Below are 24,747 nucleotides of genomic sequence, written 5' to 3' on the forward strand. Positions count from 1 at the left end.
AGGGAACTTTTTGAGTGTTTAAATGTCATTTTTAATCAGTTAAAGAATAAATAATGGTCCCCTGAGATTTATTTATACACCCGGTACTCAGTAGAGTAGAATACAATATACCCTATTTACTCTTCGAGTACCGGGTATAACAAAATAGCTAAAGGAAAAAAATAATCGTCACTGAGAAAAATATACGAGCATTTGCGAAAAGAAACTGTATAAACTTTAAAGCAAACATAAAACATTAATTTTCACTTGCCTTTTACATTCTTCTTTTCCTCGTTGCGCTTCTTCTTTTCGCATGTGTCGTGAAGCACTTATTGTCCTCTTCACACACATGCATACGTAACCCGCGCGACGATTCGACGAAACGAACGAAACGAAATATATGTAACGGGATCGAGCGAGATATTCTAATAAGAGCACAGATTTTGGGCACATTAATTTAGGGTGAGGAATGGGGACGGAAGTTCGTACGCACACACTCAACGAGCGAGAGTCAGGCTAGCACGAATTGGGTGGCCTCACCCTATTAGGAGACACTTGAAATGAGAGCGCTGACACTCGCTCTTCTCTTTGCTTTTTGCGCCTCTTCTTTTTTCTTGCGCCTCTTCTTTTTTCTTGCGCTTTTATATGATTGCATGGTAAAGGGAGGGGACAACTTCGCGCCTTTTTTGGCACATTTTTACACACACACATTGCAAGCCCTTGGTGCAAATTTAGAACATTTTTGCTCTATGTACATATGTACAAGCATATGTAAGAAAAATAATACACTTTTAGCACTTCACTTTCACATATTGCCGCATATTTCACTGCACTTCACTAACACACTCTTCACTTTCACATATTGTCGCATATTTCGCAAATGATCTCGCATATTTTGTCCACTAAATGTTCAACCATTGCACCACATTTTATTTCACTTCATTAACACACACTTCACTTTCACATATTGCCGCATATTTCCATCGACGATCTGCTTCTAGCCTCGCTGTGCTCCTCCGCAATTGATCTCGCATTTGTTGCCCATTAAATGCTCAACCATTTCACACACTTGTTGGTCATTTTCTATGCTTTATCACATCACTGCACATTACTCCACAGCTGCACGATACTTTTTCCCGTTTAGTTTCCCGAATTTTCGCGATTTTACCCGTTTTTTCCGATTTTTTCGCGGACCGAATCCGTACCGGACCGAACGCGCTGACAAATTTTTAACTACAGGAATGGGGATGAGGAAACTGCAAAAGAGGCAAACTGCGTAGGTGTTGGTGGCTTAGGCCGCGCTCCCCAACTCTCAAATCTAATGCACATATGTATGTTGTGACGTGCCCTTGGGCCTACTGCTCTCTGGGATTTTGTGCTAGCCGACCAGATCAGTGTAGGGTGAATCCATGGTAGAATTAGTAATTACTAATTCTACCACGGGTGAATCTACGTTTTTGGAACAATTTGCATGTCGTTCTCAAATGAGAAGGCACTGTGGTGAATCCGTCACCTTGTTACTAATTCACCATGCATGGGATTTGCGCTGCAGATCTGGAATGTTCACTCTCTTTCATTTACATATGTATGTATGTAGCTAATGAGGAAGTGAATAGGAGAAAGAATAAGAAAATGTTGAGCTGCTGGAGTGATGGCATGAATCCAAATCAAAGTAATCAGTAAATCGATTGGAAAATATAAAGGGAGTTAAATGTATGATTTATTTTAAATAAACTATCAATATGCGCCGTTTTTTTATGGTTTCTTCTTATTTATGGTTCTCTCTGGTTGTCTTGTGAGAGCGAGAGAGCAAAGTAACGGCGAAACAACGCGAGACTGAGCTCTGTCGTTCTTGTTGCTTTGTATGAGTGAAAAGGAAAGACAATTGGATTCTTGGTGTTGGTGGCTTATGACTCGCTCTCCTACTTGCAAATCGAATGCACATATGTATGTACATACATATATTGTGCAGGGCAGTTTGACCTTCCGTCTCTGGAATTCGGCGCTAGCCGACTAAATTAGTGTAGTGATTTCACATTTTTTTCACATTTGATTAATTGTCAGTAAAAACGGGAGAGAAGAAGCTTGAATCAAAATGAAATAAATCGTCCCGGAAAATATTTCCTTCACGTGATCTCGATCAGAAAATGCTTAGAAAAGTGCGGAAATTGTAATGGAAAATAAATTGTTCGCTCTCTTTGCATTTGACTAATTTGTTGTAAAAATAGAGTGCTGGCTTGAATCCAAATTAAAGAAATCGTCACAAATCAATCAGTATTTTAATACAACACATCACCAGCCCCAATTTTTCACACAAATTGTCTATACCGTCCACAAGTGTTTTCTATCCATCAAGGCAAGGTTCTCCTCTTTTACCAGTCTACTCGTACATTTAATCTCTAAAATGTATCTTTTATCTAAAAAAACTCCCCAATAACTTCCCTCCTCAATAATTTATTTTTTATAGCTAAAACTTAAAATATTTTGTATTTGGGTGCATCCAAAACTCACTTTTAATGTGAACTGAGTACGAGTGTGTCATTAAACTGAGCCTTTTGTTCGTACGCATCTGGCCCGGACAGATAGATACTCGAGGAGATGGCAGCCAGCAGATTCCTCTGAAAATTTGGGACGATGTCGTGTGAGCAAATGAAAAGTGCTCGCAAATTATATGTCGAGCATATGTTAAATTTCTGCGTGACTGGCTGACAATTCGGTGCTTTGAATTTCAATTCGAAGCAGACTCAAACGAGGACAACGACTGGGAGGCAGCAGACGACGGACACACCCCTTTTTTGTAGCAAAGAGAACATAAGACTTGAGCAAACATTTGACATAAAACAACAGCAGAACGGGGAGCAGGAGCATCGCAATTGAATTACAATGAAAATATGAAATGAACAAAAAAAGAAGTCGCTGAGAAGAAGGGAAAATCGCATACGAAAATTAAGCAAACAGGCGAAACAAAGAGAAAGAAAAGCCCGAAAGCACGAATTGAAAAGTCTGAAAAGTGTGGGCCACTTGCTACGGCACAAATATCTCGTAGCTCTCGGGACGTAAAAAAAGCGCAAATTCAATATTTGCACAAGAAAACAAATGGGAACGACGAGCAGCACAGGGACAGGGACGAGAACAGGGACAGGACTCAGACTCGTACTCGCAACGACACTGCCCCAAGACAGTCGAGTAAACAATAAAAGAAACAGCAACAAAAAACCAAAAAACAAAGAACATAGAATAAATAAAGCTGTAGCAAATGAGAGAAAATGGAAACTTATGGATACGGAATTTTCCAACCCTCCACCCTGGAAAACAGAACAGAATTTCCCTTTGCAAATGGCCGCTCGAAAAAAAATCTTTAAAATGGCAAAAATTTGCATGAGGGAAAAGCCAACCCCTGACTGCCAGCATCTATCCACCAATTAGCTGCAGAGCTTTATGGATTTTCTTCTTTGTTGAAGTCTCCAAAATCAAAGCCAATCAAGGGGCGTGATGCGAAATCAACACCAACTGCGGGGGTGTGGCAGGGGAAACTTTGATCCCTTTGACATGTTTACACATTTAATTAACTTACACGCGCCGAAAACTTCCGGACAAGAGAGATAGTCTGTGTCCCTTTCTCCTGCCCCCATGTAATCACACCCAAGCGTAAACGGAACCCACACACAAAGCCCAAAAAAATGGGGCTAAGAAAACAAAGGGATAAAGACAGACCCTTTACCCTCCTCCGCCCACCCCAACTAAGTTTTCTACTCTGACAATTTGAAACCAGTTCAAGTGGTTTAATCATTTAACGCACATCATAAAAATCGCATCAAGAGATTTTTATTTACACGCACAGCGCCAAAAAAAGAAGCCCCCAAAAATCAGGGATGGTCCACAGATGGGGGTGGTTGGTGCGGGTTGAGGCGGCAGTTCTGCGAACCCTTTGAAATTCTAGGTGGCTGCTTGAAGTGACAAAAATGAGTTTCCCCCATTAGATAGGGTTTGTTGATAATCATTTCGCTCGAAATAGAAGCGGGAATAGAGGCAATAATGTGGAGCAAGGAAGAAGCTAAGGCCTGAATGGCTCTTGGGGAAATAAATTTCTAAAAGTATTCTTTAATTTCATAATAATTGTGGGCTGTTTTAGGTAAAGGAATTAAGGCGTGCGCTCTGTGGGGAACTATTTCTTTTAATATTCTTTAATGTAATAATTCGTTTTCATTAATAAATCAGTTCTAGGTGCATTTTTGATTGATATTTTCTAAGTCTTTCAATGGTAGAGAGACAGGTTGGTAGAGCCATAATAATCTACCCAAAGCCACAAAAAATATGGATACACAGTCTGTAGAAACTTTTGACACTTTCTCAGTTGTTCTTTATTTGATATTTGTATAATGAATTTTAATGGATATAATCGACGACTTAGGTGTCTGATACAATTCGATTCGTATAAATGATGCAGAGCTGGTAGAAAAGTTGTACCACAGTTAAACGTAGATCGACTACAGCTAAGCTACATAATAAATATGCCATAAGATTAGTTTCCTATATATGTATGTATGTATATGACCGATGCATATATCTAACTATATGTATATTTGGATGTTAATTCATATGTGTGTGTGTGTGTGGGGGATATACTTAAAACAGTATTCAATATTCAGTATTCATGCTATTCAAACGCTAGTCGAAATTTTGGCCAGGAAATTCGTAAATGTATGTATGTGGTATGACAACGAAATTATAACAGTTTATAACACACTTGCGTGCTTGCTAGGACCTAGCGTATATGGCGCGCTCAAAAACAACAAAACAAAAATTCGAATTAAATAACTTTTTTGTGACTTTTAGAAATTTCCAAGACATATTGAAATTCATTTAAAATATGTTTTGGTTTGTGTGTCTTGTTTGTTTTTTTTGCTTATGGTTTTTTGGTGTTTTTTGTTTTGTTTCCGTGAGTGTTGTTCCTTGTTGTGTATGTACATAAATAAACTACAAACCTAGAAAAATAAGTGAGAGAGAGCGCGGGAAATATCAACAAATTAGCACACATGCTAGTGCGATATAATGTGTGCATGAATTAAGTGTGTGTGTGTGTTCTAAAATTATGTTTATGGCGGCCATTGGGAAACCCTTTTTATCAGCTATCCAAGAGCAGATGATCCTCCGCAATTCCTCTCCTTCGTTGTGGCATCCCTTTAGGCCATCGGCGTTGGCGACATGTTGCCCCGCGTCATCCTGGTTGGCGATTTGGTTGGTGTCGCTGCTCCACTGTTGTTGCCACTGCCACCGCCGCCGCTAGCTGCACAAACGGCACCGCAGCCATGCAGCCGAAAAAGTTCGCCGACCGTAATGGCCACCTGGACAGCCCCTTTGCCCTCCAGCACATCGGCAGCGCAGCATATGAGATTCTACAAAAAATAATACACAAATAATTAAATTTGATGAAAATCTTAAAATCTTAATAAAACATTTCTTTGTCGAGCTACTGGTGTGCGTCTGCGCTAAGAGGAAATTTCCACAGCAAATGGTGTGTGTCCTAGCTAACACACTCACACAGTGGCTGTAAAACTACGGTTGCAGTTTGAAAATTGAAATCTTTCATTTTTGGTACATTATTTGTTCGTATATATTTTGCTTTTTGATTTGACGTTATAGCGGCTAAGCTTTGACAGTTTTGTGTGCTTAATAATAAATGCAACAGTTTTACATTCGTGTACATTTTTCATCATTTCCTTTCTTTTTTTTTTGTTTTTTGGAAGTACATTTTATATAGAATTTCGACAAAAATGTTTGTTTTGGCGTGAAGTTTTGTTGGAAAAACCTTGGCAATACCATAAGCCTACATTCAGGTTGTATATTGTGTATATATAAATGTATATCTGTGTGTATTTCGTGTGTGTTAAACATTGTTTTATAAAAATTAATGACTGATTATAGCTGCCTTCAATGCTGGTTCTACGATATATCCTTTAATAATTTTGTTAGACAAAATATATAAATCTGGATTTAGTATGTATGTTCTTTTAATATATGTTCTTCTGAGAGTTAGAGATTGTGCTTCTTGTAGAAATTTGATTAGCTTTCATTTTCTCTTTGTTTTTCATCGCGCTTTTTTCTCGTCAAGTACGAGCTCAAGTTTAAGTTTAAATGAAATAAATAATTGTTTAATGTTAATTAATAATGTTAGGAATGTAATGTAGCACAAATTGAAGATTAATGTAGTTTTTAAATTAGTTTAGTTACATTAAAGAAAAGCGTTAAGTTCTTGGAAATTTTCAGTTAAATTATTGCTTTTGAGTAGAAAAAAAGACTGCCAGCGATCCAGGTGGATGCGCTACAGCTTTAGTTATAGAAAGACTAGACTGTTGTCGATCCACAGTCAAAGGCACTGTTCCTGCTGATTATTCTTGTGTTTTAATGGTATTTAAGAGGGGGTTCTCATTTAATGGGTTGCATTAAAGGTTGTGCATCAATCTTAAATTGAGAAGCAATTAGCCTGAATGAATTCTCTGTTTACTTGGTGTTCTTAACTGCACAAATTTACTTAACAACTCAATCAATCGAAGCGGCAAAGACTACCACGTTCTACGGTCTACGGTTCCTTGACACATTTAACATCTATAAACAGCTACCTACGAACAACCTAAATTGCTTCCCAAAAATTATGCGCACTTGAAAAACTATTGTAGAACCTTCTTCCATCGTAAGTCTGTATTTCTTATCTAATTTGGTAAACTTTCTGCTATTTCTATGCTGGTTCTTGGACCATTCAGGGGCTTGAAATTGGTACATTGGTTGGTTAAAGATTCATTCTAGAACTATCTCACGCTTTTCTACAACTATTTTGTGTGTCCCTGCTTCAAGTAAAACCATACAAACGCAACTTCATCCAGTAACAGGGCTATCAGTTGCTCTTCCAAACTGTAACAATATCCGTTCTTTACCTTACCAACCGTTTCTTTAGCGTCTACAACTATATAGATATCTCATATTTATCTCTTATTTGTATTCTAACTAGAGCTATGCACAATTTTCGTTTTTTCTGGGGATTTTCATGTGGTTTCCCCATTTGTCTTTTTTGCCAAAGTGGAACTTAATCAAGTTTAATTTCGTTGCATCTGATCTTCATAATCTGATTTGTAAGTGGTTTATCTGTATATGGTTTGCGCATAAGTTTATATCTAATGAATTGAAGCGTTTTGTAAGATTTCAGTTCAGTTCACGCCTCGAGCACGTGTCTAAGCAAATGAAAATGTCGAATGATTGTAAAATTCTTAAACCAATTTAGAGTTCAGTGTGTACAAAGACATGAACTAGGAATATTTGGGTTTTCTTTCTTGTTTCTTGTCTTTTTGGGTTGTCTATAAAGTAACTGCAAGGGGCATACACAATTCAAGTTGTTTGGGTGTAACTTCTCTCATAGTCTTATCATTGCTTAAGGATATAAAAATTAAAGATCTTAACTTTGGTTATAGGCAGGTAAAAAAAGTACAACCCTAAATATGCTCTCCGCTATTGTTCATACAGGAAAAAATATTACCTACAATCCTAACTAGTATGCTGGTATTCTACATACATTTTTAAAGTAATAAAATACAAAAAGCATTTCATTGATGATTTTAGCGAGTCTGCGTTAAAGATCTTCTATGCATAATATAAATTAAAATTGAAATAAAGTAAAGAATAAGTCAGATAGATCTTATATCTTCAGTTGTAACCTATTTAGTGGCCTACTTTAATTTTAGGAAATACATTTCTAAACTTCTACTGTCTGTCCTGAATAATTATATACTTTAATGCATACAAATATTCATTTTATGCAATTTATAATATAATTAAATACAAATAAAGTTAGTTTCTAAGTTCGCACTTGAAAGAGAACTAAGGAAAATGATAGTCTAGCTGCAAGTATTACCTATGTATTTAGTGGTCCATTTGAATGGTAGGAAATACATTTCAGAACTTCTTATGTCTGGCCATTAAATTTTTTGTTATCTGTTATTCTTAATTTGGGAAATATTTTTCCTCAGTGCATACATCTTCTACATACTGTTCTCCTAAAAGATCCCATAATATAATCTCTTACTAAAAACTATCGAAAATTAAGTACAACAAAGATTGCTTCAAAGGAACATAAACTTAATTTAAATAGTGTGTCACGAAACATAAGCTTTAGGCTTTTATATCATACTCCATTAGTTGACAAACCCCAACAGCTCAAAGAGTTACACTTGCTACCTCAATTGTGTCTGTGTATGCCCCTCGCAAATCAAAGAATACAAATTTGAATACAAATTTCAAAGTCTTTGGGTTGTCTCTCAATTAAATGCCTCAGAAGTTTCCTGTTTTTGGGGGGTATTCTCTTAGATTTAGTTATAGTAGAAATACATCATAATGTGGTGTAAAAGCTGCGACTTAATTATACAAAAAGCGTTAAACAAAAAGCAGCCTCAAAGAACTCACTACCAAGTGGGCAAAGCCTGTCTTTAATCTTAAAATCTATGGGCAAAGTCAAGGCAAAATGAAGCTGTTTAATCGGTCGATTGCTAGCCGGGCAGCGGAAAGAATACCAGCCACAGGAAAGTGGCTATAAAAACGCACGACAGCAGCACGGTGAGGGTGTGCGAATCATGTTTGAGCAACGAAGTTCCAGCTTCATTGTCCTTGGACTTTAGTTTCTGCAGCTGCTGCAGCTGCTGCTCCTGCTGCTGTTTGTCCTCTCCAATGCGATAGATGCTGAAGACCTCCACGGGGGGCTTGCCATTCCGCTGCTGTTCGAAGAATTCTATGCGCTTGCTGATGGCTTCCTTGGCTGCGGCAGCGGAGACGGGTACTAGGACTGCTGCTGCCTGTTGCTTGGACTCCTCGGAGTGTTGCTGCTGCTGCTGCTTTTGCTTCTCATCGATGAGTTGATAGTGACCAGCCGGTCCAGCGGTGGCCACATCATGCTCGCTCTCCACTATGGTGTGCAAGGTGCGATGATTGTTATTGTTGCTGCTGCTGCTGCTGCCGCTCTGGAAACTGTGCTGCCCGTGTGCACTGAGCAGATTCTGTTTGATCTTCTCGTAGGTCTTTTGCTTGGCCGTGCGCAGCATTTGCCCCACTGCCGATAGATGCTGCTGCTGCCTGGCCACTTGAGGGCTACCCACATCATCGCTAGCCTTGGCTTGAGCCTCTTTGCCATTGATAAGCTCACAATTTTCATATAAAACATGTTCTAGCTGTTGCTGTTGTTGCTGCAACATCTGTTCTTGCTGTTGGCTGCAGGTTGTCTCAGTTAATTGCTCTTGCTCGTGCTCAAAGTGCTCGTGCTCGTGCTCGTGCTGCAGCTGTTGCAGCCTTTGGTGCAGCTCTTGCTGTATGTGCTGCTGATGATGTGGATTTGCATCCAGGGCAATCAGAGCGGACACTGTGTGCAGTAGGGCTAATGCATTTGGCACACGGCCAGCATAAGCAGCATCTTCATTGGCATCATCATCATCATCATGATCGTTCTTTTGTTCGTTGTTATAGCTGCTGTTGCTGTTGTTGCTGTGGTTGCTGCTGCTGCTGCTGTTGACATACACATCAGCATCGTAGTCATCGTCAGCGCGTGGCAATTGTTGTTGTTGTTCAATTTGTGGCACAACATCTTCACAGGAGCAAATCAACTCCTGCAACCAACACCAATAACAGAGTTTTATGCATCAGTTTTTTGTTTTGTCTTTTTCAATGTATTCGGGTGTGTGTGTGTGTTTAGAGTGTATGTGTGTAGTGTGTGTGTGGGTTTGTGGTGGTGGGGAAGGTTGGGGATTTTCTTAGAATTAAACTACAATTTTCCCATAGAAAAAAGCTCACAGCGGAGTTAAGCATTCTACCAAGAGGCCAGCCTTAACCTGATTGCTACAGTTACATACAAAACTACATACATGTAGAGGGTAAAAATATATTCAATTGGTGGCTTATAGTACAGTGCGTTTCATGGGCTTAAGAAAGTTGTTTGTACTCATTGAGAGTCAGTTGAATAGGCTACAAAATGATGTAGTTGGAAGGAATTTAAGTGAATTGAATTGAATTTAAATCAGTTTGAATCAGGAATATATTCCCAGAAAAATTACAGGGCTTCTGCATAGACTACTCCAGCAATAGCCGACTATAGATTACAATACCGAAGCTTGCCAGCAAAGTCTCACAAAAGCCACGCAAATAATATTTCTTGAGGCTATCGTAAACAAAACTTGAACTTTCACAATTGGAACGACTTATGGTTCATATTTCTATGATTTTATATGTATATATTTTTTGATCCAATTGTGATAGCTAGTAATATTTACAAGCTTGCAATTTGAAAAATTGTCTCTGCTTAAGTTTTATATATCAGATTCGCGTGCGTTTTGGTGAACTTTAATTTACAAATAAATATTACATTTATGCAATGCACAATCGTTGGAATCAGTTCTTTGTGTACGTTAAAGCTAATCTGTATCATTTAATCAATCAATATGAGCCTCTAAGACATAAATTCAGTTATGTCCAAATTGACAATGTTCGATTATTACCGAATTTGTTGAATTCTTAAATACGTTCGGTGAGAAAATGACAACTAATTACAGAAAATGATTTCCAATGAGCATTTACAAAGAAATAATTGCATAAACATCAAGTATCTTCAATTCCAGCAACAACAAAACTCTCTTTTATAATTCCTTAAAAATGTAAAGTTTAAATTTACTTTCTGCCTTCAAACTCCAAAACGCACTGCACTATACTTAAGAAAAATACAAGGGAACTGGTCTTTCAGTTCCTGTCTCATCTACGCACCTCATCCACGCCAATGCGACGACATGCCTCCAAGAAGTTATCCACATTCCGCCGACATCTAGCCATTGTCAGCTTGTTCTGCAAGAAAACAAAAACAGTCAGCTAATTCGAGCAGCCAAATAAGGTGCAACCCTCCACTCACCACACCAGGCGAGGGCACATGAATGCTGGCCACTGAACGCGGACGCACATAGTTGGCCAAGTGACATAGAATAACGCCATCGGTCAATGCCGATGCTATGTCCACGGGCAAGGTCATCTTTAGACGTGTTTCAATGATCTGTCAGAGAGGTTTTTATTAATATAAAGCGATCTAGGAAGTCCCCTGCCTCTACTTACACTTCTCAATTGCGACATCAACTCAGTTTCCTCACGCTGTCGATCAAACTCGCGACGCATCGTAAAGCTCAGCTTCTCCGCGGGTATGTCATGATTCCATGTCACCGAACGATGAGTCTTCACGGTGCCCAGCTTGGTGGTGCTGCTTACGGGGGATTTGATTATGACACTCGTGGTGGTGGTGGTGGTAACTGATGAAGATGTTGCCCCACCACCACCATTGGACGTATTGAACTTGTTGGTGCCATTCTTCATGGGACTCTGCGGCTTCACATAGCCCAAACAATCGGAGCTGGCACCGGCAGTGGCATTGCCTGTGGCGTTTGCAGACTTAATCTCTGTATTACGCGAGGGTATCACCTTTTGTATGGGTTTCTTTGGTATAATAACATCATCGACTCCATTGCCATTGCCATGGCCATTTCCATTGCCGTTGTGACCATTTAGACTCGATTGTTTCATGATGGACTTTGGCAGTGTGTTGCAGCCAGCACCATTGGTCAGGGCAGCTGTTGGTTGGCTATTGGTTGCTGCTGGCGGTTGATCCTCCTCATCATCATTGGGACTATGATTGGCGTTCGGATGCTTTTGCTTGTAGACGCTGGCCTCCTGATTGCGCTGCTGCTTCAGCGCTTCTTTGTATTCTCTGGAAAAAGTTTGATAGCTTAAAATTGAGGCTGAATGCTGTCTGCACACTCACTTGTATGTCTGAATGTTGCTCAAGCTCTTGCTGGTCTTGCCATTGCTGGCATGCAGTGCGCGTTCCTGTGGGTCCTGATCCATCATGAGATCCTCATCCTGATCCGGCGACGAGCTATTGCTGGAGCTGTTCGAGTGCGCATAGCTGAGCTTGCAGGGCGAATTTGTGGGACTCAGCGTGAGGCTCTCATCCACAATCGTGCTGGTGCTGGAGGTGAGCGACGCGTCCATTAGATCCGCGTGCATGTGTATGGCGCTGGGTGCCACAGCCCTTGGCAACGTGGCAGCCATCGAGCAGTGCAGCGGCGAGTCTGTCTTGGACTTGGGCGGATTGTCGTGCGACCAGCGCTTGTCCAGGCCATCGCTGGTGCTGTAGCCCGAGTCGATCTGATGCCGTCGCTGATTGCTGCTGCTATTGGTGCTGGCCTCCAGCACATTGCCACTGGAATTGTGACGCGGTGCACGTCGCAGCGTGGTGTAGCCATCGTAGTTTCCACCCGTACGTGAGCCCTTCTCGTCTTTGGTGGCTTGCGTTTCCAGAAACTTAAACACGTGCACCAGCCCACGCATGCAGAGCTGTAAAGAGAAGAAATTTGAGTTGGTTTGGGGGAATTCAGGGGCAGGTTCGATATGCCATGTTCTACTCACACTAGCTGGCGGTGCGGTCAGCGGGTTGTTTTCCAGTTGCAACTCCACCAGCGTGCTCATGTGGCGTATCTCCAGCGGCAGGCTGGCTATTCGATTGTTGCTCACATCCAGCGACACGAGGCTGAGGCAGGTTAGCTCCCGCGGCAGATACATCAGCTGATTGCTGCGCAGCGACAGCGAACGCAGTGTACGCAGCTCCCCCAGGCGAGCGGGCAGCGCCGACAGTTGATTGTAGGACGCATCCAAGTCGGTGAGGGTCTGATCGAGTCGCCCCAGTTCATCGGGCAGTGTGACCAGTCGATTGTTGGACACCAGCAGCACTTGCAGCGGCAGGAAGCAGATCTCGCGCGGCAGCGTGGACAGCTGATTGCTGCGCAAATCCAAATACGTCAGCGATGACAACTGCTTCACCGACTCCGGTATGCTGCGGATCGTGTTGTGGTAAAGCAGCAGCGTCTCCAGGAAGGCGAACGTTGTCACCTCCTCCGGCAGTTCACAGAATCTATTTCGGGACAGATCTGTAAAGGGAAAAGTTCAGCACAAAATTAATCAGGGATCACACACAGAGAGGCAGAAGGGGTAGGAGTAGGACTAGTAGTAGGAGTGGTGTACGGCTGCTCCCTTGCCACCATTTGCCACGCATTCCCCGCGCTTGATGTGGCACGCCACAGTGGAGCGCATGACCTCAATCTGGCGGAGGCAATTTAACTTGCCTCAGTCTACGCCGAAATACAAAACGGATACAAATGTGATGGTGTCGGGAATTGGATGAACTCAGGGAATACCCTCGATGTCCTCTCGCATCTCTCCATTTATGAATTTTGTTTAAATTTAAACTAGTTACAAATTATCCATCACTCATTCGTGTGTGACTGAAAGTGCCCCCCCTAGTGTAACCTGAGTATAAATCTACAATCATGCCCAACATACCCCGTCGTGGCACTCCTCGAGAGTGCCTCTCTCGAGTTTATTCCAAAAACTGGGCAAGTGCGTGGTGCGGTGCGTGTGGAGTGAGCAATTAATTTCCTAAATGAATTTGCATGCGAAATGAGCGCAAACAACCGAAGAGCTGGGGACGCGACTGGCAGTGTGGGGCTTCACAGCGGGGCATAAACAGTCCAACGAAACAAAGGAACACAGGGAGATACAGAGACAAACATAGTGGAAAGAAGTGGAGGCAAAAGAGACCTGAGAACAGAGAGGAGCCGGCGTATAATCCAACATGAAATTGTGCGTAAAGTTCTGTGGAAAATGTGAGGGAAATACGTAAAATTTGCAAATTGTAGAGATTCGAGTGAAGATAATAATCGTCGTAGGAGGGAGCCACAAAACGGACAGGGAGGAGTGATTAATTCTGTTCTGCGTGGGCTGTTGTGGGTTTGTCAGCTGCGTGTGGGAGTGTTGTAAATGATGAGCACAGAATGTGTAAGATTTTAGTTGTAAATTAATGAAAACGAGAAGGGACGTGTGAGACGCTTCTTACGCGTCACAACTTTTATACCCGGCACTCAGTACTACATCTGCACTTTAGCGGTTATTTGTCAAATTTTACATTTTTTCTTCATCTGTCATCTACATCAACAACACTACTCACGCCAACACGCTCCTTTAGCTCGCCACCCTCCCCTAGAAACACACACTGCAGAGTCAGGGCAGAGGCAGCGGCAGAGGCAGAGGCAGTGACGTGTCAGGGGCCAGGCCATAAACAGCGCGAAGCAGAGTGTGAATGCTGCGGGACGGGGTGGGTTTGGCCACTGAAAATTAATTTCTCCATTGTGGCTATAATAATGATCCAATCGGATCCCAATTTGGTGATCTGATAGATATGGTCATTCCCTACGGAATGGCGTTTTTAGTTTTCTGCTATCTGCAAAATTGTAGATTTGGGAGGTTTTCGCCCTTTTGCGGAGGCGGAAGGGAGCGTGGCTCATTTTTGAAATACACTTGTAACAGTGTGAGTATACAGAAGTCTGGATGCAAAATTTGGTGGCTCTAGCTCTTATGGTCTCTGAGATCCAGGCGCTCATAAGGACGGACGGACGGACGGACGGACGGACGGACGGACGGACGGACGGACGGACGGACAGACAGACATGGCTCAATCGACTCGGCTATTGATGCTGATCAAGAATATATATACTTTATGGGGTCGGAAACGTTTCCTTCTGTGCGTTACATACAACCGTTATCTGCACAAATACAATATACCCTATTTACTCTTCGAGTACCGGGTATAAAAACAGAAAATCTGACATGGAAAATGTGGAAAATATAATTGTATTTTGTCCGAGACAAAAACTACGTTGGATGCCTCGATGATTAAATTGCTTCCTCATACTTAGAACTTGCAGTATATCCCCAAAGACCTTTTTTTGACACTTTTTTATTTTAAGCCGCGACAAGGTCAAAATCTGCTTCGCGGATATCCACCAAAAGTGATGCTTAAGCTGCTTAAGATTCTTAATAGCTATTAAGCCACTAATGCAGCCTGTTGAATTGTTCTAGAATCAAGAGACATGTGTTTGTATTTTGTGACTATTTATTCACTTGCCCCCACTTTTCATATCCCGAAAAGAGAAAACCTTTTTCAAAATTCCACCTTCAAAAAGGTTTTTGGTTCCTCAACTTCAAGTTTACTTTAGTTGAGAGTTCAACCGTTGGCAAGTGAGTTTCATTAAGGTTAATTCAAGTGCTGACCACTTTAAATCTTGGCTGTCCATTTGGGCTTCAGTGCGTATGAAATTTTCGAGGGTCTTAAAAGTCATAAAAGTAAGTTTTACGATCAGTGGACGAGTTTTTTTTTTGGTGGTAAAAAAACGAGAAATGAGCAAACGTCGGGGCTGGAAAAACTGGCTAGACGGAGGCAGAGACAGGAGACAGGCGGAGGGCAGAGAGTGGGGGGAAACTGGCGACAGCTGCGTTTGTGATTTACGCACCGAGTGGCGGCACCCTCTCCCCCCTTCGGCAACCAACTGCCAACTTCCAACTCCAGGAGCTAAGCAGGCCAAGAGACTTATGGCTGATGGCTGGAGGATGGCTGGAGGGCGCGGGGTTTGCCATAAACAAAAGCGATGAATGGATGGTAGGCATTAACCTGCCACATGGAGAGCCTCCTCTGGCTGCATACCGAATGAGCACACAATGATGCAACAACACAGCACAACACGGCACACACAATGATGCAACAGAGAGGGGCAGCAGCAGGAAGCAGCAGGTTGAATAAACCCAGGGGCCCAGGCCAATGACGCCAGGATGCGGATGTGGGATGTGGCTGCGGAAATTGGATTTCCCTAAGAGAGGGCCAGGCCATCCGTCTCATCCATCCATCCATCGATATGGGACAAGCTGCGACTGACTTTGCACTTTGAACCTGCCACTGCCACTGCCACTGCCCCACGCCTTATGCTAAATGAAGCTGCACGCTCCTGCTGCTGACTGGCTGCCAACCAAGTGTCGTTTCTGGCTCGGGGCCAACTCTAACGCATTGCGACAAAAGCAAATTTCATTTTTATGCCTCGCAAAAAAATATGTACAATAAATCAAATGTTTTTCTTTTTTGCACGAAACACAAAAGTGGATCGGTGTTTATTTTTGGCTACAACTTTTGACCACCTGAGACCTGGTCACCCTCGCATGAAAAACTCATAAATATTGCAGAAAGAATCCACAGACTGAAGGGGACAATTATGCAAAAAAAAAACCACGTTGAGCCAGCGGCAGGGTGCGGCCTGGGATTGCGTGTACCGCCCAAAAGTCAACGATGAAAGCAAGCTAAATATAAGGGTGAATGATGAGAGAGGATGATGTTAGTGCAGGGTAAGTGCAGAAAGCAATTGGAAGGGAATATGACAGAGAAAGGCTTGGCATCTATGAGAACATCTTACTTCGCAGCCTCAGACCTAATATGGAAAGTTCTACAAGAGTAAAAATATACAAAATAAAAACATCTACAACATTCCCCAATGTGTCAGCCCCATAAACTCCTCACATACCCAGTACACTACAAATTTGTTACGGGAAAAAAAGGACACATGACTGGACTGACAGACATTGACTGGACATTTGACGTTGACGGCCGCGAGTTACCGGCTCTAAGGGGGTCGGCTCTGCGGTCTGGTCTGGCCCGGAAGCAGCAAAAAACTGAATTGATGGGCGCCGCAAACGGTATTGGCAAATGGAGTCTTAGCTCTCACACTCTGTCTATCTTTCACTCTCTCCCTCTCTCTATTTCTCTTCTCCCTGGCCACGTGCTCGCCCACATGGCCACAGAGTCAGCGACGCAACCCGTTCATTCCCTTTATGGCGGCCAAGTCTTTTGATACTTTTTTTGGACTATGATGTCGATGGCACTCTATCTCCATGTCCGTTCAATTTTTACGATTCTGTTTGGATGACCATTCGAAGGCCTACAGTTGCCAGAGGGGTTCATTCTCCGCTATTGATGGATTTATTGAAATTAATTTGTGTGAGTTTTTATTGCTGAATTGTCATAGCTAAAGTGGGGCGAAGAAATTATGAATCATTCATTCTGTGAGCTCGCAAAATGGATGAGGAAATGCTCTGTCGGAAAGGGGAAATAAAAAGTTGTTAAAATGGGAAAAAGAGGAAGGGGGATGTGCGGCAAGGGGAAAAAGGGAAATCAAATGCATAAAAATGGTCCAAAAGAGGAATGAATGGGATACTAAACAGAGGAATGGATTGGAAGAAAAGTAACTGGAAACAAATGGAAATGCAACAGGGACAGGGACAGGTACTGTATAGCAATAGAGCACTTTTTGGTGGTATTAGAGGACAAACTAATTAAGAATAAACGGGAAAAAGGCTGAGAACACAGCTCAATTGAGACTGTAACTGGGACCGTAAGTGGAACTGTGACTGACTGGCACTGACACTGTGACCCTTTGCTTGCCAGAATAACTATTTCCATACTAAAATATGCGTAGTTGTCACATCTGACACGAGAAGAATCAATAAACAATCAGCAGCCTCTTCCCGGGCGACCCATTTACCAATTAAATATTATTTATTTATATACCAATGTGTAGCAAGCACTCTCCGAACACTTCCAACTCTAATCAAAATAAAATAATATGAGAAATGGCAGAGTGTTGGCTTGTCTGTCTGTCCATCGATTGATTACATTTTCCATATTGCAATCGGGAAGTACTTCAGCACTATCATGTCTATAAATAGAACACCAACAGACACCCTCTTCGCTCGACACTCGGCATTATTTTGCGACTTGTTTGCCGCTGCAGAGAGTACAACCACTCTGCCAGGGTATCAAATGCTTCAACACACCGAATCTATGTAGATTTCTCTGTTTGTTTGTTGTTTGCTTTAGGCGCTGCAATTCCGCGTACTTTCTGCTGATTCGTCATCCTCTGTTCTGTTCTGTTCTGCTTCTGCTCTGCACCTACCCTGACTTTTCCTTCATTTAATCACAAGACAAACAAGAGCACTTTCCTGTTGGCCAAGTGTAAACAGCGAAGAAAATAAATATTTGTAAACATTTGGAAGCGAAGGCAAGGAATGCCTTTTGATTGCTTTAACGCTAAAAAATTCATAGTGGAACAGCTGTGTGCAGGCTAGCAGACTTTTTAGACTACTTAGATGGGGATTTTGATGACCCTCGTATTTAATTAGTATTAAAACTAGTCACTCAGAGAGAACAGATGGATGTCAACACTTTTAAGGGACTGCTGTGAGATTGTGGAGATTTAGACATTGCATTTGGACATGCGTGAAAGAAGTTTATGAATGCCAGGCAGATATAATATTTAAGTAGTGTAAAGGTTTATGGATGTATGGATGGATGCTTTGCTGGCTGTTTGTACTCTCTTTTATCTGCTTCTCTTTTATCTGTCCTTGACTCCGTTGCATTGCTGGCCATTATGCTTGTCACTTGTCTGTTCTATTGTGTTGTTTTTGCTTTGGAGAGAGAGCACATCGGGAGAGCTTTCGAGAGAGACCTCTTTCAGAGTGCATCATGTGCAGAACAGCGGCACTAGCAGAGGGGCAATCATCGAACGTGTTCCTTGCTGTTGATGAGCGAGAGCGAGAAGGAAATGTCTGTCCACGAACAAAACCTTGTAGGGAATATTTTTTTACATACAAAGAAGGCTTTGCAAGGCACAAAGCACACAACAAAACATTATTTGCGTATCTCTCTATAAACAATAATTGACTATGAATGAGAATATAAGTGGATACCCAACATATATTAACCCATCTCGGGCATACGTAAACGTTCTATCTATTCGCAAAGTTGTATTGCGCAGAAAATGCATTATTTTGCTATTAAAATAATTTATGTGAGTGGATCCCCTTAACCTTATAAGTGTATACCCTTGAACTCTACAATTACCGGGGTATTACAATGAAGAACAGAAGTCAAGCCCGAGTTCTTCTCTGCATTCTTCACCCACTGAGAGGCAGAGAGGGGCTCTTCTATGCTTTGTTATCCCCATTATATCTCAGCGGGAAAGAGAAGAAACGTGCTGTCGTCTCGATTTCTTTGACTTTATTTGCAGATGTTTGTAATCTGATCTATCGTATCTTCTTCTATATCTTTCCCCTCTCTATGAGGTGGCCCTCTCTGTGCGGCGCGTGCTGTCTGGGTCTGCAATTAAGCAAAAAGAAAAACAGCAGCAACAAAAAGCATGCCCCTCAACTATTAAATAATGCTCACACATATAAATTAATGAAAATGACTCAATGAATAATAATTTCTTGTGTGTGTGTGTGTATCTGTGTCAAGTTTGCAATGCCCCCAATTATGCCACAAACTCACACACAGACACTCACGCCATATTAGATTTGTGTATACATAACTGTAGATATGTGAGTATATTTATAGGACAAGAAAAAGTCGTTCAACTGCAGATAAGCCTCATGCGAATGCAAACAAATTGCAATTTATCGTATGAAGGCATATTTTATTTTTAAACCCCGTAATGAGGACACAATGGAGGTTTATTTAGAACTGGATATAATGTTCTTTTTTGAAGCAATTTTCGCAATGGTCGTAATTGAGATATATTTATTGCTAACAGAAAACAACAGAAAAGTAAAGAAAATTACATGCAAGCTATGTGAGGCCTGGAATTCTCTGATTTATTACTCATTTTTATTCCAATTTGTTCGTTGCATTATTTCCCAGACATTGGTAATGATAGGACTTAACTTTCGTTATGAATTTGACTTTGGCTTGCGTGCAACTATTCCGCAAGACGATCTTAAATAATGGCTACCTTTAATTTCTACTACTAGACACTTTACACAGAAACAGTCACCCTAATACTCTTTTACTCCCATTACTACCATATAAATGGCACTGGTAATATAGAAACATTACATTTTCCAGTGAAATATATATTTATTTTAATTTTAATAGTAATTTATTTTACTAATTTCAGAAATCCCCAACTTCTGCGCTCTCACGCTCCCATCTCCAACTCCCTGACAATGCGCTCTTTTAGTCTCGTCTCTCCTAGCTCTCTCTTCTTCCCGCAACAAATTTCCCATGCAAGCCACGAACCAGCGCAGTTTTGGAAGCACTGGAGATAAGCAAAGTGCCCACACGGTGGTCACATTTCCTCTTTTATGTGCCCTGCCCTGCGTCTTTTTGTCTTCTTCGCCGGCGAGGAGAAGAGAGTAAATAGCAATAAACGTACAACAAAAAGCACAAGTCTATCTATACGTCTATCCGTCTGCCGACTGTCTCCTCTCATATTTACAATACAAACAACAACAGACACACACACAGGAACACAAACACACGACAAAAGCATTTCCCGCACACCCCACACGCCCCATGCCAGGGAAATTGTTTTGTTTGGCGAGAAGACTTACCAAAACAGAAAACATTTCTTGTTCCCTCACAAGTTCCCTCCCTTCCGCAGAAACCCCACAGACTCCACAGTCTGGGTCTGCGCAGCTGCTTTTGCTATTGGGGAGTGGTATGGTATTTTCTGGAAGTTGCGTTGACAAGTTACTTATAAGCGAATGGGTACATGGGTTTTAAATGACCTTAACATAGGCAGTTTCATTATCTTTAAAATGTCCGGCTAAATAGCCACAGAAATCAGCAAAGCAAAGCACTTTTCGGAATACCCTCAACGCATTACCGGGCTCTAGCAACAGTTCTGCTTCCGCTGGTTTTTGCATCGAGCTTATGTTAAAAGTCGATTTCTGGCACCGACTTTGTCTTTCTTTTTTCTCTCCACTTTTGTCCAGTGCACTGAGTGGCAGCTGCATTTTTTCACCGTTTCTGCTTCGTTTTTATGCTTCTACTCTTCCTGCTTGCTGCTGGTGTTGCACGTTGCAATTATTTTAAACAATTTCCTGCCACATCGTTGTCTCATGTTGATTTGTTTCGCTTTTCTTACGCTGGTCGATCATTTTTTATGGCTTTGTCTAGATGCGGTTTTTGGTTCTCTCTCTCTCTCCCTCTCTCTCTCTGTTGGATTTACGTGACACGCGTGTTAATTAAATGCACTGAGCGGAATGGAATGCACTTCAGTTTACGGCAGGGCAGTGAATGCTGACAGGCGCCTCCCTATCGTTCTGGGAGTCGCCCTGCCGCTCCATCAATCTTATTTTTCTCTCCTTTTTGGGGGTTGCAAAAGATGCCGAGAAAAATGGGTGTTTTATGCTCCTTTCTTTTGCCTCAGCTTTCTCCACTCCCATTGATTTCTCGAAAAACCCTTGCAACGTGGCCCGTGCCACATTTTGTGGTGGCAGCCATTAGTACAAAGAGATGTTGCCACCTCTTCAACGTACATTTATTATGGGGGGTAGATTTATCGTGTTCGTCTGAAGCAAACATTTACCAATATTTCAAAAATATTTTACCCTCAATGGGACTCTGCTCCTTGCATTTATCCTTAGCCTCACTTTACCTTGCTCTCTCTTTTTATGCTATTCTTTCACACATTTTAATTACTAATTAGTCACGCCTTTCCCCCCATACGCGTTGATGACTCAATTATTAATAGGAATCCAAAACAGCCACAAAACGCATTGAACCACAGCCAGAGAAACTTCATCATCAAAATGGAAATAAAAACCGGAAGCTCTTTACGCCCCCACAGCCTTACAGAGAAGGGTTTGCGAAAGAGAAGTCGCGGCAGAGAGTCGATGGCGCGTGACCAAAAGTCACGGACTCAGGGTTGTCACCCCGCAACAGGCATAAGCAGCTCCTACAGTCACGTACTCCACAGAGAGGGGAACAGATTGATGTAAAGGAAATACAAAAACATCTACGTTTACTAATCGCTTGGAAATGGAATTTCTAAAATTCCGAATGGCCCAATGGATGGAAGAAAGATTTCAATAATCTCTAAAATTCATAAATATTTCTATAAGTTTGTGCTGAAACATTTAAATTTACATACTTGGGTAAAGAAATTATCGCGGGCGAGGAAATTTTCCATTTTATAGATTGAAAAACATGTGTTTACTGTTAATGAATCGGAAAAGAATTTTCAGAATTTAAGAGAAGTAAAATAATTTATTTTCGTTGAATCAAAATCTTCAACTTTTCGAACTCTGTCTTCGCTATCTTAATTTTTGGCTTTTAGCTTCAACAGACTGAAGAGCATCAGTGGGGCTGATGGATCTAATATAATTTAACAAAACGACATATTTTTGTATAGAGTAAAAACAGCAGATTATTGTATGATGATATGAATGATTTACTCTTAAAAATGTGTTGCATTTTATTTCCAAATATGTTCTCAACCTTTTTATAAAAATAATTGAAACCGAGAGTGTGGTGATCGAAAATGGGATACACAGGTACTCATCTGAGACTCTTAAAGCGGTTAAACTACAGATGCTTCAGACATGGCAGCGGAGCTACATATCTGCGAACACAGGGTGAAAATCCCACCCTCATCTCTTTGTAATAGGGAGTAAGGTGAATTAAAATTGGTTTAAATTTGGTGCATATTTTTACAAATTTATTCTACTACTCAGATTAATTTATAAACATAATTAATCATATACACATTAATTTTCAAACCAATTTTCCCAAAATTTAACTTTATCCAATTAAAGTTCCATTCCCAATGCCACCAAAATTCCATAAATGACTTAACAATTTATGACACAATTTATTTTTATCTTTTTGTGACAATTAATCTTTAATTTCTATAAATAGTTCCATTCCCTCGCGCCTAACTTTCATTCGAGATAAATCCACTTCACACACACACACACACACACACACACACACTGGCGCACCCTACACACAAACAAACGGTAAAGTAAAAATCGATGAGCGACATGTCCCGTCTGCGTCTGGCTCTGCCTGGATGGAACATCTGTTTCGGGGTAGGAACAGATGGGTGGCGGCAGGAATTGAGGGTGGGCTTTGGGTGTACCTACACATCAAATAGTTTCCTCTTGCTGCCGGGTGCATATTTTGGCCCTAACAAAAATGAAAGTTGGTTGAACTTCACCCAAGTTCTTTTTCGACCAATTTGCCGGTTGGCGTGCAGCAACAACACCAACAACAGCAACAGAGCGCACCCTACCCACCCGACAGAATGCGAATAGTGCAAAGTGCACATGGAAGGAAGAGAAGAAGAAGTAACAACAGCGATAATTACTGTCCTTGGACGCGCAAGCGAGATGGCAAGTGTGATGCGTGGTGGTACTTCTTTATACAAAGTCATAAAAATGTGAAAGTACTGGCTAAACGAGGCAGCAGCTGCCGCTACTTTGCCGTGAAATCAATAATGCGTGCTCTAAAATTGCTGGTTAACCAGACCAAGGCATTTTAATGCATGAAGAAATAAATGTAATGTAGATTTTTAACATATTTTATGTATTTATATATGCACTGTGCATGAAAAAGAGGAAAAGCCACTACAGCCAAGGAGTTGCTTACTCGTTCAACCAGTACTTAAGGAGAGAGAGAGAGAGCGAGAACACGGCAAAGAGAGGCTAGTGAGCAATGAGCAGCTGATGGGATGGCAGAACCACAAGCAGCGGCCGCGGCTGCTGCAGATTATTGATTTTCGAACAAAAGGAAAATTTTGCCATGAGGCGGCTGCAGCGCTGCCCAAAGATAAGAAAACGCAACGGCAGCGGCCGCGGTCACAGCAGGCAGACACACCTTCCCACTGCAGAGCCGCGCCCAAAAAGTATGAAAACACAATGGTACGCACCTGCAATTACCGTATCCGTGAGCGCGTACTTGGTGCCCGTCTTGGGAAAGTCCTTTAGCTTGCGATTGGTAAGGATTAGCTCGCCGCTGAAGTGCGCCTCCTCCAGGATGCGCTCCAGGGAGCGCGTCAGCTGCGAGTGACTAAGCAGCGCCGACGATGAGGAGGAAGCGCCCGGTGAGGCGGACGAGGAGTAGGAAGTGGAGCTGGTGCTGGGGCTGCCGACGGCGACGCTGTGTAGGCGATGGTAGACCGTGGCAGCCATTCTCGAGCGTGTAGGCGTGGTGGCGGCTGCGACGTCGACGGCGACACACAAAAACTAACACACACACACACACTCGCGCACACGGGGCACGGGACGCTCTATCAAAACTCTAGAACTATTCTCACAAAAAAACGAGATTAGATCGTAGGCATTTTTGCTGCTTTTATTCCGAATTATGAATTCTAGCAGTTAACGCTGAGAAATGCTCATTTGATTAAGTTTCCGGGAATTGGATTTTTCCTTTTGAGGCTTCCTTCCTTGCTGCGGCTTATGCTTCCCGTTTGTTCACACACAGCACAGCACACACACGACCACCGCAGACGAACAGAAGCGAAAAACGATGCGAGAGAACATACGAACGAAGCGATGCGATGCGAGGCGGGTGAAACGACGAAAACAAAACAAACGAAGATAGGGATGTTCATATGACGAGCAATATATCGATATAAATGACGATGTGGTTGTAGTCGATAATGGCAAAAATGTCTATATTTCAGTTAGATAAATCATATACGGTGCAAGTTTTATGATATCGAAGCAAATTTCACTCTATCTGTCTGTTATTCCACGACATTAATTCTGATTTATTAAGCACATATTTTACACGAGTAGTTGCAAAAGGTATCGATATTTTGGTGTCATAACTAGCTCATTTTTGCGCTGTGGGACAGATCAACTGTTGGCCAGCGTTCTGTTGCATGAACTGACAAATCCTTACACGCTAATTTTTGGCGCCTCTAGTACATATTTATTTAATATGGTTAGATTAATATTTTAAATAAAATTCGTGGGGCCTCATTCAGCAGCTCCCAATACCCATTCGCTTGTCATATCGATCTATCGCACAGTAAACCA

At 41.8% G+C, this 24,747-nt stretch overlaps 1 protein-coding gene across 3 annotated transcripts; it reads right to left on the reverse strand.

The window, feature by feature from the left end:
• Positions 1-4,561: 4,561 nt before the first annotated feature.
• On the reverse strand, positions 4,562-24,288 carry LOC117900899 (leucine-rich repeat and calponin homology domain-containing protein). 3 transcript variants are annotated; one of them, XM_034811450.1, is made up of 8 exons: positions 23,631-24,288; positions 12,454-12,971; positions 11,807-12,381; positions 11,107-11,752; positions 10,910-11,047; positions 10,768-10,845; positions 8,538-9,620; positions 4,562-5,375 (listed from the first exon to the last, which is right to left on the reverse strand). In XM_034811450.1, the coding sequence occupies exons 1-8, from the start codon at positions 23,890-23,892 to the stop codon at positions 5,163-5,165; spliced, it is 3,513 nt and encodes a 1,170-aa protein (XP_034667341.1). In that variant the 5' UTR covers positions 23,893-24,288; the 3' UTR covers positions 4,562-5,162. The 3 variants fall into 3 exon arrangements, with proteins under 3 accessions (XP_034667341.1, XP_034667340.1, XP_034667339.1); XM_034811449.1 differs by lacking the exon at positions 8,538-9,620 and having other exon boundaries at positions 23,631-24,282; XM_034811448.1 differs by lacking the exon at positions 4,562-5,375 and having other exon boundaries at positions 5,715-9,620.
• Positions 24,289-24,747: the final 459 nt, after the last annotated feature.

The sequence above is a fragment of the Drosophila subobscura genome, chromosome U (genome assembly GCF_008121235.1).
Source record: "Drosophila subobscura isolate 14011-0131.10 chromosome U, UCBerk_Dsub_1.0, whole genome shotgun sequence".
Classification (NCBI taxonomy): Eukaryota; Metazoa; Arthropoda; class Insecta; order Diptera; family Drosophilidae; genus Drosophila; species Drosophila subobscura.